Source organism: Aquarana catesbeiana, linkage group LG06, assembly GCF_042186555.1.
Source record: "Aquarana catesbeiana isolate 2022-GZ linkage group LG06, ASM4218655v1, whole genome shotgun sequence".
Taxonomy (NCBI): Eukaryota; Metazoa; Chordata; class Amphibia; order Anura; family Ranidae; genus Aquarana; species Aquarana catesbeiana.
Window position 1 is genome coordinate 174,723,768 of NC_133329.1, and position 16,783 is coordinate 174,740,550.

Genomic DNA, 16,783 nt, shown 5'->3' on the forward strand with positions numbered 1-16,783 from the left:
GTTGTCAGGTGTGTCGAAGGTGTCCAGTGAAAAAAGATAAAGGTGGGGAGAGGGAAGCAGCAAGAGTGTGTGCATCATGGGTCGAGACCCGACGGAGACAGACATATCCCAAATGGTGTTTGCTGCATCTCCAGGGGGTTTGGTTCAGTAGTTCACAATTGAGAGCCCAGAATGTCTCGATATTCAGGTGAACAGGTAAATTCAGTTCAATAGAACCATGTTTTACAGAAACTATCTTACCTGTGATTTGTGGGGGTTTGAATTCCTCCATTTGTTTAATTTCATTGATCTTGGCGAACCACAGACTAATGGGAGGAGCACAGGTTGTTTCCAGTATAGTGGAATACAGGTGTTAACTGCATTGAGCAGGTGTATCAGTAGGAAACACTTGTTGCGCTTCTTTGCCATTGGGGCTAAGTGCAAAAGGAAGGCAGAAGGATCATTTGGCATTTGAACATCCGTCAACCTAAAAATCCAGTATTTAACTTGTGCCCAGAAGTCCCAGGGACCCATACAAGGCCAGAAAACACGGAGCATGGAGCCCTCCTCTTCTCGACATCTCCAACACAGTGGAGCAGAAAGCTGGAACAAATTATGTATAGTCCTATGAACCTGATACCACCTTGCTAAAATTTTGTATCCCGCCACTTAGGTTTTGCATGCTCTTTGAGTCATCTGTATAAATCTTTCTCTTTGTTGACCAGTGAAGTTCGTATTTACACTCTTATTTAGCAAGGTACCTCTGAGGTGTAAAGTTGTTACTTAGTTTTGATTTATGCATAAATATACCAAACAATACATTACAATATATTTTTGTTCCACCCTTCACTGACTGTCATTCTTCTTTCAGGTGAAGCCTCTTTTGCAAGTGACCCGTCAAGAAGAAGAAATGCAAGCTAAAGATGACGAGCTTAAACAAGTCACTGAGAAATACCACAAAACAGAGCTTGAATTGAAGGAACTACACATGAAACATGTGCAGGTATAGAGACGCAAACACTTCTCTCTAGCTCAACCTATCAAATTTTTTTGCCAGTTTCATTGTTATCATTGAATTCTAATTGTATATCTTGCAGTCGAGTTCCAAGATAAGTTGTCAAGCCCATCTAGATCAAATAATGGGAAAAAAAACACACTCATATCAATAGAAAACCTCCACATGCACTATCCTATACCCACAGTTGATCCAGAGGAAGGCAAAAGAAACCCCAATAAATCATAAATATCCAATTAGCTCCAGTGGGGGGAAAAATGATCCCCCAGGAGCCAAACGGATATTCCCTGGATAAACTACTCCTGGTGTTATTACCTATAAATATTAGTATCAAGGTAAATTGTGTACATTTAGGAAATAACTCAGGTCTTTTTTTTTAATGATCTACTAAGCTGGCCATAACTAGGTCTTGAGGGAGTCTATTCCACATTTTCACAGCTGTTACTGTTAAGAAGCCTTTCCATATTTGGAGGTTAAATTTCTTTCACTTCAGACATAAAGAGAGCCTCTTTGTCCTTTATATGACCTTAAAGTGAATAACTCCACACCAAGTTCACTATATGAACCACTTATGTGTTTATACACTTATTGTTTGTTCCATCAGATTACAGAAGAGAAGAATGTCCTCCAAGAGCAACTTCAAGCTGAAACAGAGCTGTATGCTGAAGCAGAAGAGATGAGGATACGTTTACAAGCTAAGAAGCAAGAACTGGAGGAGATTCTTCATGAAATGGAAGCCAGGATAGAAGAGGAAGAAGAACGTGGCCAGCAACTGCAAGCAGAGAAGAAAAAAATGCTGCAGCAGATGCAGGTATAACATAGCTTCCCATGTTGCTATTAGAAGACCTACTTTGATTGCTATAGACAACAATAAATGTTTAAAACTAAACTTAAATATGCTTATATTTTGCCTTCTTTGGTTCCATCATTCCCCCTCATCAGCATGCTAAAAATCCCATTATAAAAACTCTTTTCATTACATACCTTAATACTCAGTGATGTAATATCTAGATTTTTGTACTACTCTATGCAATGCAGGCAGATCATGGTTGTTGTTAGGGGCCAGCAGGGTGCTATGCATACTGTAGTTTCCTGAAAACATCACAGCACCCTGTTTCACTACACCTCCTGAAAAATCTTAGTCCTGTTGCAACCAGTGGGCTGCCTCTTTTGAAGAGTTAAGTAAACATCAAAATGCCTTGATGGGTGGTTGGTAGACCACCCTAGATAATGCCCACATGCCACATGTCATGTTCAACCTCCAAAAGCTAAAGACCGGGCCAGAGACAGTCATACTGGGGGAGGAGAGTTCTAGATGGTGTTGTTTGTCCTCCTGCCAGAAAATAAGGTGGGTTCTGTCTGACTGATTGTAGCTTCTACTGCACACTCTAAGAAACACATGGTGTGGAGTGAAACTAGAGTAAGCTAACTTTGGTACAGGAGAGGAACCTGTGCAATTGTGCAAGACTGAAGATAAGGCTGGTTCAACTTTAATTTAGCACAGTTTTCATACCCTAGAAATTTTCAGGATCTGTGCCATGACTTTGTATGCTTTTTGTTAGGACCTGGAGGAGCAGCTGGAGGAAGAGGAAGCAGCCAGACAGAAGCTGCAACTAGAGAAAGTGACAGCAGAGGCCAAGATCAAGAAATTGGAAGATGATGTTCTTTTAATGGATGACCATAACAACAAATTAACTAAGGTAGAGCCCTTACTACACTGGAAAAATGGAAGAAGGCTTCTGGATGCCAAGGCCAACAAGAAAAATTATTGTGTTTAAAAGAGATGTATGGGTTTGTTCTGTTTTTGCTAATCATACTTACCTCGGTGGATGGAACATCAAACCGATGCTGCAGCTGTCCCCCCGCATCTCTGCACTGAGAACCGAGCCACCGAACATCGCCGATGGCTCGGTTCTCACTCCTCCCCGAGCAGAACGATGCTGACTATCAGTCAGCATCGTTCCTGGTCTGCTTCTCCACTCTCATTGGAGCGATGAGCTGTGGAGGGGCGGGGAGAGGCCGTCTCAGCGTCTCGCTGAGATGCTGAGACTGCTATCAATCAAGGCAACTGGTGGATCCAGACTTGGGAAGTCGGGATGACGCGGTGCATTGACTGATGGCAGTGACATCAGCGGAGAGCGGACTTCAGACCGCTCTCCGCTGAAAACAGGTCACAGGAGTGCAAAACAAATTGCACTCCTGTGACCTTTAGGAGAAGCCCAGCCTAAAAAGCTCAGGCTGGACTTCTCCTTTAACCCAGAAAGTTCTACCAGACAGGGGCAGCACATCTTTTTCTTTCTATTGCAGAAAACAGATCCTCCCAGTTTTCTTTCAAGGATTGGGAGCAACTGTGCATTTTCCTTAAGGGCTTTTATCGCATCTATATGCACAAAAAATCTTACATTTTGTGCATTACTGTGGGGTTTATTTACTAAAGCCGGCGAGTGCAAAATCAAGCTCACTTCTGCATTGAAACCAATCTGCTTCCAGGTTTTATTGCCAAAGCTTAATAGCACAAGCTGAGGTTAGAATCTGATTGATTTTTATGCAGAAGTGAGCTTGATTTTGCACTTTTCAGCTTTAGTAAATAAGCCCCTGTGTGTGTTACACAAAGTAGGGAGAAGGACATTCAAGAATAAAAATTATAAACATTTCATATATGTGAAAAATGTATGATGTATGTGTTTTTATGTTATATATGTACTTATATAGGGCTGAAAATTTTTGCAATGCTTTACACCAGGGCTCAGCTACTCGCGAGGCCTTAAAGCGTTTGTTAACCCCCCCCCCCCCAATAAAATGCTGATTCTGGTCCCTTAAAGGAGATTACACAGCACTGCGCTTGTCCTATGTAATCTGCCCCCCTCTAAACTGTAAAAAAAAAAAAACCCTAAACCTACCATTTCCTGTATGCCCTCTCTAATCAGACCATGATAACCAGGGCAGCTCCACCCTGATCACCGTGGTCAAAGTGCCTCCCTCTGTGATAGGCTGCCCTGCTCCGATCTCCTCTCTCCCCCCTCCTTCCTGCCTGTCATTCTCCGCTGTGTCTGTCTCCGACCCGGCCCCGCCGCCACTATTCTTGTAAAATACATTTGCTAAATTTTCACTGACAGCCTCTATATTAGAGGCTGGCATAGCATACTGTGTCATTTGTTTTAAAAAACGAGCGCTGTAAATACCTAATATCAGCTCTCTTCAGGCCGGTCATGTGACTCGCGGCCGCTTTGCAGCTACGATACATTGCTTCTGCAGAGGAGACAAGCGGCCACGTGATCTCCCAGGCTGACGTCAGAGGGAGATCACGGCCCCTCCCTCAGAAGACATGTATCGTAGCTGGAAAGCAGCCGCAAGTGATGGGACCGGCCTGAAGACAGTTGATATTAGGTATTTACAGCGCTCATTTTTAAAACGAATTATATAATGTGCTATGCCAGCCTCTAATAGAGGGGCTGGCATAAACTTGTGTAGATGGGTTAACAAACCCTTTAAGAGTTATGGCAGGAATACACAATAAGGAAATCAGGCGAAAATTTCCGTTCTGCCGATCGGCCGATTTTCTACTCGTTGATGGCCAGCAACTAATATCGATATTGTAAATGAAACAGACTGATTGAAAAAATGGAAAAATTGTGTCGTATCGTTTGTGAACAAACGATATTCTATCCGTTGGTGTGAAGGTCGTCCATAAAACATCTCTTGAACATTAGCATGCATGAGCGGAACTTGTAGACCCCCCACCACTCAAAAATTCCCCCCAGCTCTCTAACCTCTTACAAATGTTCCCCCAGCTCTCTCACTAATGCCCCCCCAGATCTCTCACTAATGCCCTTCCCAGCTCCCTCACTATTTAACTAATCCCCCAACTCTCTCACTAATGCTACCCCCAACTCTTTCACCAAAGCCCCCCCAGCTCTCTCACCAATGCTACCCCCCAGCTCTCTCACTAATGCTCCCCCAGCTCTCTCACTAATGCTACCCCCCAGCTCTCTCACTAATGCCCCCCCAGATCTCTCACTAATGCTACCCACAGCTCTCTCACTAATGGCCCCCAGCTCTCTCACTAATGCCCCCCAGCTCTCTCACTAATGCTACCCAGCTCTCTCACTAATGCTACCCACCAGCTCTCTCACCAATGCTACCCCCCAGCTCTCTCACTAATGCCCCCCCAGCTCTCTCACTAATGTCCCCTGAGCTACTCGCCAGGCCTTAAGAGTTACTCGCCACCAGTTGTCCCGCTCTGAAATGCCCTCATGATCACATTTTATCAGGATCATACAGGGGTATGCACATATACACGGGTATGCCAGGATTGTAAATGCGTCCCAGCTCTCTCATCTCTCACAAATGCCCCCCAGCTCTCTCACCTCTCACAAAAGCCCCCCCTCAGCTCTCTTACAAATGCCCCATCTCTCAAAAATGCCCCCCAGCTCTCTCACCTCTTACAAATGCTCATCCAGGTCTCACAAATGCCCCCAGCTCTCTCACTAATGAACTAATGCCCCCCCAGATCTCTCACCGATGCTACCCCCAGCTCTCTCAACAATGCAACCCCAGCTCTTTCACTAATGCCCCCTCAGTTCTCTCACCAATTCTACTCCCATCTCTCTCACCAATGCTACCCCCCAGATCTTTCACTAATGCCCCACCAGCTCTCTCACCAATGCTACCCCCAGCTCTCTCACTAATGTCCCCCCAGCTCTCTCACTAATGCTACCCCCCAGCTCTCTCACTAATGCCCACCCAAGCTCTTTCACTAATGCTACCCCCCAGCTCTCTCACTAATGCCCCCCCAGCTCTCAATAATGGTACCCCCAGCTCTCTCACTAATATCCCCCCAGCTCTCTCACTAATGCCCCCAGCTCTCTCACTAATGCTACCCCCCAGCTCTCTCACTAATGCCCCCCAGCTCTCTCACTAATGCCCCCCAACTCTCACTAATGCCCCCATCTCTCACACTAAAGCTACCCCAGCTCTCTCACTAATGCTACCCCCGTGCTCTCTCACTAATGCCCCCCAGCTCTCACTAATGCCCCCAGCTCTCTCACTAATGCCCCCAGCTCTCTCACTAATACCCCCACAGCTCTCTCCCCAATGCTGCCCCCCCAGCTCTCTCACTAATGCTACCCCCAGCTCTCTCACTAATGCCCCCTAAAAGATCTCTCACTAATGTTAGCCCCCAAGCTCTCTCACTGATGCCCCCAGCTCTCTCATCTCTCACAAATGCCCCCCAGCTCTCTCACCTCTCACAAAAGCCCCCCCTCAGCTCTCTTACAAATGCCCCATCTCTCAAAAATGCCCCCCCAGCTCTCTCACCTCTTACAAATGCTCCCCAGGTCTCACAAATGCCCCTAGCTCTCTCATTAATGAACTAATGCTCCCCCCCAGATCTCTCACAGATGCTACCCCCAGCTCTCTCAACAATGCAACCCCAGCTCTTTCACTAATGCCCCCTCAGCTCTCTCACCAATTCTACCCCCATCTCTCTCACCAATGCTACCCCCCAGCTCTTTCACTAATGCCCCACCAGCTCTCTCACCAATGCTACCCCCAGCTCTCTCACTAATGTTCCCCCAGCTCTCTCACTAATGCTACCCCCAGCTCTCTTACTAATGCCCACCCAGCTCTTTCACTAATGCTACCCCCCAGCTCTCTCACTAATGCCCCCCCAGCTCTCAATAATGGTACCCCCAGCTCTCTTACTAATATCCCCCCAGCTCTCTCACTAATGCTACCCCCCAGCTCTCTCACTAATGCCCCCCAGCTCTCTCACTAATGCCCCCCAACTCTCACTAATGCCCCCATCTCTCACACTAAAGCTACCCCAGCTCTCTCACTAATGCTACCCCCGTGCTCTCTCACTAATGCCCCCCAGCTCTCACTAATGCCCCCCAGCTCTCTCACTAATGCCCCCAGCTCTTTCACTAATACCCCCCACAGCTCTCTCACCAAGACTGCCCCCCCAGCTCTCTCACTAATGCTACCCCCAGCTCTCTCACTAATGCCCCCTAAAAGATCTCTCACTAATGTTAGCCCCCAAGCTCTCTCACTGATGCCCCCAGCTCTCTTACCAATGCTACCCCCAGCTCTCTCACTAATGCCCCCAGCTCTCTCACTAATGCTACCCCCAGCTCTCTTACCAATGCCCACCCCATCTCTCACTAATGCCCCCCAGCTCTCTCACTAATGCCCTCCCAGCTTTCTCATTAATGCCCTCAGCTCTCTCACTAATGCTACCCCCCAGCTCTCTCACTAATGCTACCCCCCAAGCTCTTTCACTAATGCCCCCAGCTCTCTCACTAATGCTACCCCGCAGCTCTCTCACTAATAACCCCCCAGCTCTCACTAATTCCCCCCCAACTCCCTCACTAATGCCCCCCAAGCTCTCTCACCTATACCCCCCAGCTCTCTCACCAATGCTGCCCCCCAGCTCTCTCACCTCTTAGAAATATAGAATGCAGCAGGTACCATTCTGTTTGGTATTTCTATGCTTTTTTTTTCTTCAGCACAGTGCCGCTGACAGCTTCAACTGTTGGGACTGTAGCACAGAGCCAAGAAGGAGTTTATCAGTACTTCACTCGGCTCTATGATACAGTTCTGACAGATGGGAAAAAAGGCGCCTCAGACTGGAACAAAAATCAATGCGAGCGGTTGTGGCGCAGGGACCCGGGGGACCAATCAGCAAATGTGGGGCATATGCCCTGGGTGCCTGGCGCTCGCACACAAAAAAGATATCTCTCCAAACTAAAACATGCAGAGCTGCAGGATTCCTTACAGGGGAGTCGCTGAGAGGCAGAAAACAGGAGCAGGAGCGGAAGGCGGAGGATGAAGCTGGCCTGAAATTTGTGCCATCGGTCTCTATATTGAGGAGGGGGAGAGCAGAGATTGCCAGCAACCTGGGACAGTTGGGGGTTATCCCTTCAGCATCCACCGGGCGCCTCTTCTCCTCTCTCAGCAGAATCCTGGCTGCTTCTGCCGGCTTTACACATATATCATACATTCACATCAGTCTCTGCTCTCAAGGAGCTTACAATGTAAGGTCCCTAAATCATGCCAGGGACAATTTAGACAGGAGCCAAATACCCTATAAGCATGTCTTTGTAGTGTGGGAGGAAACCCACATAAGCATAGAGAGAACATGCAAACTCCATGGGGATAGTGTTCTGGTTGGAATTTGAACCAACAACCCTAGTACTGCAAGGTAGAAGTGCTAACCACTTTACCATTCATCTCTAAGCGGGCACTTAATAGGCACTGTATTGCACAAACACATGCTGCAGTACAAATGGTCACCATTAGCATTGGTTTTCCTTTTCTACACAGGTTTTCTTTTTCTACACATCTACACATTTTTCTACACATCTGCCCCCATAGACATGCTGATAAAAATATAGGCAAATCATTTTTTGGCAGTAATAGAAAATAATTGGAAGTTAAAAAAACATGATTTTTATCTTTTTTTTAAAAACAGGAAAGAAAAGTGCTTGAGGAGAGAGTAAATGACCTTACCTCTAACCTAGCAGAAGAAGAAGAAAAGGCAAAGAATCTGACTAAATTAAAAAACAAACATGAATCTATGATCTCAGAACTGGAGGGTATGACAAAACTTTTGCTTTATCAGTGATTTGAGTGAGAAATATATGCAGATAGGGGTACTAGTCATTTATAAATTTGGAGAAGGATCTTCTGTATCAATCAGTATAGGAAGAACAGATCCAAATTAGTCGTATTAATAAATAGGAAATACTGAAATAGAATTCATGAAAATATTGTGACCATGTATTTGTCATGAAAACCATTTGTAACTTGAAATGAGGCTTGTATTTTTTTAATTTTGAGAGCCAATAAGTGTTGTGTAATTGCCAGCTTTATGTTTATTATAACAGGGTGTCGTGGCTGAGGTTTCATAATTGGCATGTTCATATACCTGTGAGAGTCTGCCATATTGGACTTATGTCTAATTCCTGCAAATTTTTTTTTTTTTACCTTTGATAAGAGTGGGAAAGGGATGGACCATGATAGGGAGTGAGGATAAATCATTACCTAATGAGGGTACAGACAGTAATAAAATTTAAAGAGGATTTTAACTCTACTCTGTCCAACTAAAAAAAAAGAGTGTTTTGCTGCCTGCATACCTGCGTTGAGTAGATTTTTCCCTCACTGTGACCACTTGTCAATAGAGCAAGAAGAGAGGGTAAATCTCTCTCCACTGAAGATACAGTCAGCATTAAAAACCTTTCTCACGCTCAAAAAAAAATGTTACGTCTGGATTTACGGTTTGAATTCAACTTGGTTGTTCAATTTCCATATAATGTGCAGTTTTAGATTATTTGTTTTTTTTTTTGTTTTTTGCTCAGGCAAAAGGGACTTCAGAAAAGCCACTTTTAGGCCTCATGCACACCTCATTTTTGCAGAAAAAACACCTGATGCTTGTAAAAGTGTCTACACTTTTACAAGTATTTAGGCGTGTTTACAAGCATCAAGTGCTTGGATGTTAATTCATTTGATTGGCCAGAAAAAATAATTTAATAATAAAATAATTTAAGAATAAATAATTTTTTAAAAGCCCTGGGTGCAAGGACCACATGAAATGGCATGGTGGGCCGGATTTGGCATGCGGGCCTCGTGTTTGGTACATGTGCTCTAGAGTATGCGGGTTGCGTGTTGAGGTACCTGCCCAAATATTGTTTACATGTAATGTAATAGAAGAGTGAGGCTACAAAAGTTTTAAAGTGCATGCTTCAGTGTGCTGTATGTCTGGCAAGAACATTTTTTTGAGGTTAGGAGAAAAAAATATAGAACAAAAATGTAGCGTTCTTTACTTACTATTAACCTCTGAACTCTGAATTTACAACTGCCCTATAAACTCTACAATACTTACTACTAGCCTTTAAACTACACATTACTCACTCCTGACCTGTACACACTGCATTACATACAACTAATCTGTGAACTCTGCATTATTTACTACAGACCTCTGAACTCTCCATTAATTACTACTGACTTTTGAACTTTTTTACATATTACTGACCTCTGTGTTACATAGTACTGACCTCTGCTCTGTATTTCTTTCTCCTTATCCCAGAATCCTTCCTTACAAACTCTGTGTTACATCCTACTGACTCCAAACTCCACATTTAATACTACTGACACCTGCACTGTGAATAAGGGTGGATGCCAAGTTTCTCATGGATGCTACAACATAGTTGAATACTGTTTGGGATACTTTTTTAGTTGAATTAGTTACATTTTCAGAACAAGATTTCAGGTTGTTGCCTTCTTCTCAGTCCAAGCAATACCTAGACCAAGAAAAAAAAAGGAACATCTTAAAAGCTTCTCCTGAAAATGTAACTGTTCAAATAAAAAAGTATCATGGACAGTACTCAACTGTGTTGTTTCAAGTGCACATACAGGTGAGAAACAGTTATATTTTTACAGTGATAATACCACAAATGCTAGGGCTTAATTTACTCCCACACTTCAAGCCATGCACCGTGAAGCAACACTCACTTTATTGGCCATGCCTCCAAGCATTCAGTGAGCACCACGTTTTCTTCTTCATACCGTCAAGACATCCCTCAAAACTATGCATGCATATCTTGGTGCCTTTCATTTGATTATTTTTTTTGTCTTCATACCTTGAACATCTGCCTTTTGTTCTGGAAGTCTGTGACCAATCGTATGTTTAAAAATGACAGCATGATGTTGTGATTGTGACTAAAAATGAGAGCATGTTTTATGGGTATGGTAAAAAGAGGGCATAGTCTGTAGGGTGTTCCCAGATTTCATTTTAAAAATCTGGTAACCTTAGCTTTTCATTTGTGCATGTGTAAAACCTATTTTCTCTTCTAGTTCGTCTAAAGAAAGAAGAGAAAAGCAGGCAAGAATTGGAGAAAACAAAGAGAAAGCTGGAAGGTGAAGCTAGTGATCTCAATGAACAAATAGCAGAACTACAGGCACAGATTGCTGAGCTCAAACAGCAGCTGGCCAAAAAGGAAGAGGAATTACAGGCTGCCCTTGCCAGGTAAAATTAAATAATAAAGAATGTGCATATTTACAGAGTGGCAAATTACAAAATATATAAATAATGATATTTGAAGCGCTTCACAATGTGTATAAAAATGAATATATATGAATAAAAATAAATAAATAAATATAAATACTCAAATAAATCCAGTGGTGAGTAAAATTTCCTAAAAAATCCAGCAATCAAAATAGTGTAAAATATAAAAAATTAGTGCCACAAAATGTGTAAAAAAATCCACATAAAAAATCAACATAAAAATAAATATATAGGGATGTATTCAGAAGGTTCAATTATACAAGTGTAGAATCCGATTGGTATAAAGCTTTGATCTGGTCCCACTAGCAAAGCTGTTTAAAAACACTGTTTCTTTTGATTCTGTTCACAACCAATGTGAGAATCATAAACAGATCTCATTTAACAGGCAGATAAGAGAAAAAAACAATCATTGTGCAATAGTTAGGATACCAAGGTACACAGGCAAACTTCAATCCACTCACGTGTGCCTTATAATGATAAGGCATATGCAGGTTTTACTATAGCTCCTCTGCTCCTGTCTAAGGCAGCTGACTGCTATAGTAAAACCTGCATATGCCTTATCATTATAAGGCACACGTGAGTGGATTGAAGTTTGCCTGTGTACCTTGGTATCCTAACTATTGCACAATGATTGGTTTTTTCTCTTATCTGCCTGTTAAATGAGATCTGTTTATGATTCTCACATTGGTTGTGAACAGAAGCAAAAGAAACATTGTTACTATAAATGTCAATGAGCACCTTAATTAAGCAAGTGTTTTTAAACAGCTTTGCTAGTGGGACCGGATCAAAGCTTTATACCAATCGGATTCTACACTTGTATAATTGAACCTTCTGAATACATCCCTATATATTTATTTTTATGTTGATTTTTTATGTGGATTTTTTTACACATTTGGTGGCACTAATTTTTTATATTTTACACTATTTTGATTGCTGGATTTTTTAGGAAATTTTACTCACCGCTGGATTTATTTGAGTATTTATATTTATTTATTTATTTTTATTCATATATATTCATTTTTATGCACATTGTGAAGCGCTTCAAATATCATTATTTATTCTTTTTTAAGTGACTCTGAAAACACTCTCTTTTGATAGCAGCCTCACTTGGTTTTATGTGTAATCATCAGCTATTTAGCATCACAGCGCTTTGTGTTTTATATATTCTAAATGACAAAATATACTGTATATACCCTAATATAACTATTATAAAGGCAAACCATCATGGATGTGTTTCCGAACTTCACCAATCATTATGTACTCAGAATTAATTTGGGTAGAATGGAAAATATGTTTGTACTATGAATGCCTCTCCAATTTGTATGCTACAATTCATTTGCCCCTTCAGAAATCTCATGATATGCACTGGTGCCAGATACTCAGAGCTTGAAGATTTAATATTTTACACGTTTAACTATAAAGTATATGTAAACGCTCACCTTGTAAAATAACTAATTCAGTTTAAAATAGAAATGAAAGGCAAACATTTGTGTATAGATTATGGCCTCATGCACACAAGCAGAAAAAATGCTGCTGTTAGAGGCAACTTACATTTTTTTCATGTCCCTGAAAGCAGCTTTAGGTTATATGCACATTGTGTTTCTTAGGGCCCTTTCACAATGAGGCGGGGGCGGTGTCGGCGGTAAAGCGCCGCTATTGTAAGCGGCGCTTTACCGTCGGTATTCGGCCGCTAGCGGGGCGGTTTTACCCCCCACTAGCGGCCGAGAAAGGGTTAAAAACCACTGTATAGCACCTCTGCAGAGGCGCTTTGCCGGCGGTATAGCCACGCTGTCCCATTGATTTCAATGGGCAGGATCGGTAAAGGAGCGGTATACACTCCGCTCCTTCACTGCTCCGAAGATGCTGCTAGCAGGACTTTTTTTACCGTCCTGTTAGCGCACCGCTCCAGTGTGAAAGCCCTCGGGGCTTTCACACTGGAATCAAAGCAGCGGCACTTTCGGGTCGGTTTGCAGGCGCTATTATTATCGCAATAGTGCCTGCAAACCGCCCCAGTGTGAAAGGACCCTTACAGATGTATTTTAGAGCAGTGTTCAGAGGCACAAAAAGTGTTCCAAACCTGCATTCAGAGTTTTCCAGCATAATTTATGCCCATACGCACAGACGTGCTTAAGCGAGGGCATATGGGCGTAAGTTTATTATAATAGCTAGTAAAAAATAATATTATAGCCAGTAGAATGAGTTTATGCACTCATGCATCACTAAAGGCATTTTTTCTACCAAGTTTTAGCAAAATAAATGCAGCATATTTTCATAAGCCTGTGTGCATGAGGCGACAAAAACATTAGAACTACCTTTTTTTCCACCTTTTTTATAAGTGATCGCATAATCTCTGTTCTCAGCTGCATAGGGAGCTAAGGGAGGAGAAACAGCAGCACACTGGTCTTCCCAGTAAATGGCTGTGCAGGGGTGGGGAGACGTATCGGGACAAGTCTGATCATTGCAGGAGAGCTAGCTAGAGAACTGACCATGCTGTGTCCTACTGCCTAATGTGGTCAGTTGTTGATAGGAAAGTAGAGAGACTGGCAGGAACACCAAGTATTTCACACAAAGGAAGCAATACAAAGAGAACATGATACATTACTTTTTTCTTACAAGTACATGGTACAGCAGGCACATACCAGGAATATGAAATGTTGGATTTACATATTCTTTAAAAATCAGTTCGGAATGGGGGTCAAGTTTGATAACCTAATCTTGGTGGATACGGACAATTCTTTTAATGCATGAACTAGAACCACTTGATTCTAATAATATGATATGCTGCAGAGACAAGTACAATACCTGGATATGGATGGTAGCACCTGTATTACAGTCTTGTTGTACAACTAAAATGCTGCCTCTCTATTTTGTACACCATGAAGGCTGGAAGATGAAATTGCCCAGAAAAATAATGCATTGAAGAAAATCCGTGAATTGGAGGCACATATCTCAGACCTGCAAGAAGACTTGGAGTCAGAAAGAGCAGCAAGAAACAAGGCAGAAAAGCAAAAGAGGGATTTGGGTGAAGAGCTGGAAGCTTTGAAGACGGAGCTGGAAGACACACTTGATAGCACAGCAACACAGCAAGAACTCAGGTGAGTAGATCACAATGCCAAGAGAGCAACGCAGATCAGACAAGGTAGTCAGGTCTAATTAGGCTTAATGATATGTACAGCTTAGTGTTATTTTAAGAAATATGATCCTTGTGCCTTAGAGCTTTGGTTTACAGATCTGGAGAACTGGGGAAAGTGCAGAGAAGAGCAACTAAACTTATAATAGGCATTGAGGAGCTCCGCTATGTGGAAAGATTAGCTGAACTGCATTTAGTCACTTTAAGGTTTCATGTACACATAGCCTACTTTGACCGCCGGGCGCGGGAAAACACAAAACGCGGCAAAATGTTCCTGTCCTGAATGCAATTCTTTCATGTTCAGGAGAGGGAGGTTGAAGCCCCCCTAACCACAGCAGCTCCTAAATGTACATGGACACATAGGCTTTTATGGAGTTGAGTTTAGGAGCTTTGGCAAAAAAAAAATTAGGAGCTGTACTGTACATGAAGCCTTAAGAAGGGGCGATTAAGAGGGATATGATCACCATGTATAAATACCATATGGATGTATTTATACTATATGTGGGCAATATAGTGAACTTGGTGTAGAGTTTTTTCACTTTCAGGTCTTTACAGAATACAAAGGGACACTTTATACATCTGGAGGAAAATTGATTTAACCTTCACATACAGAAAGGCTTCTCCCCTCAAGACTAGTTTGGCCAGCTCAGTAGAATGTTTTAAAACAAATGCTGGATGCATTCCTAAATTCACAAAATATAACTGGATATTAACACGTATAGGTAACAACACCAGGGGTAGGGTTGCCTCCTGGGGGATCAAGAAGGAATGTTTTCCCCTGCTTTAGTAAATTGGATCATGCTTTATTGTTTTTTTTCCTTCCTCTAGATCACCTGTGGGTATAGGAGGGTGTATATGGAGGTTTTCTATTTTCTTTTCTCTATTAATTGAACTAGAGCAGGGCCCACTTAACCTGGGGTCTATAGACCCCTAACCTTTCCACAGATGGTTTTCAGGGGTTTTTTTTTGAGGGTCAGATAAAAAAATAGCAATTACAATAATATTTGTAAGAAAAGGAGTGAGTTTTTTGTTAAAATTGTTTACTTTATTCAAGCTTTGTTTATGTCATATACTGTATGTACATTTTTACATTTAAAAAAAATAAAGTACAATATATTCACTGCATGCAATTTTTTTTATGTGAATATTTCTTTGTATAGGCTCCATAACTTTTATCTGATTCTTAAAGGGGTCCGTGACTCAAAAAAGGTTGAGAACCACTGAACTAGATAAAATATAGGATTCAGCAACTGTGGTTTAAACCCAGGTAAACACGTACTGAAAATTGGCTGGTTCCGTTCAGCTGGCTTCTGACGAACAGGCATGCTGAAAAATCCCAGACATCACTGTGTTGATGCAAAGATCTGTCAGGGTTTTTTTCTTCAACCCCAAAAAAAACTATCTGTGTATACCCAGCTTAAATTTCTCAGATATGGTCCGAATCTGATATCCAAATTATATGTATGATTTACTAATTACTTCACATATTTTAGGGATTTTACATAGTTACATAGTTTGTCAGATTGAAAAAAGACCATCCAGTTCAACCAATAACAAAAAAAAATATATATATATATATATATATATATATATATATATATCTATGTATATATATATATATATATATATATATATATATATATATATATATATCTATGTATATAGATATATATATATATATATATATATATATATATATATATATATATATCTATATAGATAGATATATAGATATATCTATATATCTATATATAGATATATACAGTATCTATATATATCTATATAGATATATATAGATATACAGGTGCAGCTCAAAAAATTATATAAAAGAATATCATCAAAAAGTTAATTTATTTCAGTAATTCAAAAAGTGAAACTCATATATTTTAAATAGATGCGTTACACACAGAGTGATATATTTCAAGAATTTCTTTATTTTAATTTTGATGATTATGGCTTACAGCTAGTGAAAACCCAAAATTCAGCATCTCAGAAAATTAGAATATTACATAATACCGATAAAAAAAAGGATTTTTAATATAGAGTTGTTGACTTACAAAAAAGTATGTTCATATACAATATAGTATACACTTAATACTTGGTTGGGGCTCCTTTTGCAATAATGACTGCATCAATGTGGTGCGGCATGGAGGCGATCAGCCTATGGCACTGCTGAAGTGTTATTGAAAGCCCAGGTTGCTTTGATAGCAGCCTTCAGCTCATCTGCATTGTTGGGTCTGGTGTCTCTCATCTTCCTCTTGACAATACCCCACAGATTCTATATGGGGTTTAGGTCAGGCGAGTGTGTTGGCCAATCAAGCACAGTGATACTATGATCATTAAACCAGGTATTGGTACTTTTAGTAGTGTGGGCAGGTGCCAAGTCCTGTTAGAAAATGAAATCAGCATGTCCATAAAGCTGGTCAGCAGAGGGAAGCATGAAGTGCTTTAGAATTTTCTGGAAGAGGGCTGCGCTGACTTTGGACTTGATAAAACATGGACCAACACCAGCAGATGACATGGCTGCCTAAATCATCACTGACTGTGGAAACTTCACACTGGACCTCATGCAAGTTGGATTCTGTGCCTCTCCACT

General features: G+C 41.6%; 1 protein-coding gene across 3 annotated transcripts in view; it reads left to right on the plus strand.

The window, feature by feature from the left end:
* Positions 1-16,783, plus strand: part of LOC141101800 (myosin-11) — a 208,667-nt gene that overhangs the window by 158,808 nt on the left and 33,076 nt on the right. For all 3 annotated transcript variants that reach the window (XM_073591142.1, XM_073591143.1, XM_073591145.1), the window contains 6 exons: positions 851-982; positions 1,599-1,805; positions 2,557-2,694; positions 8,466-8,589; positions 10,847-11,018; positions 13,940-14,152. In XM_073591142.1, coding sequence (XP_073447243.1) covers positions 851-982; positions 1,599-1,805; positions 2,557-2,694; positions 8,466-8,589; positions 10,847-11,018; positions 13,940-14,152 — 986 coding nt within the window. The remainder of the gene's footprint in view (positions 1-850; positions 983-1,598; positions 1,806-2,556; positions 2,695-8,465; positions 8,590-10,846; positions 11,019-13,939; positions 14,153-16,783) is intronic.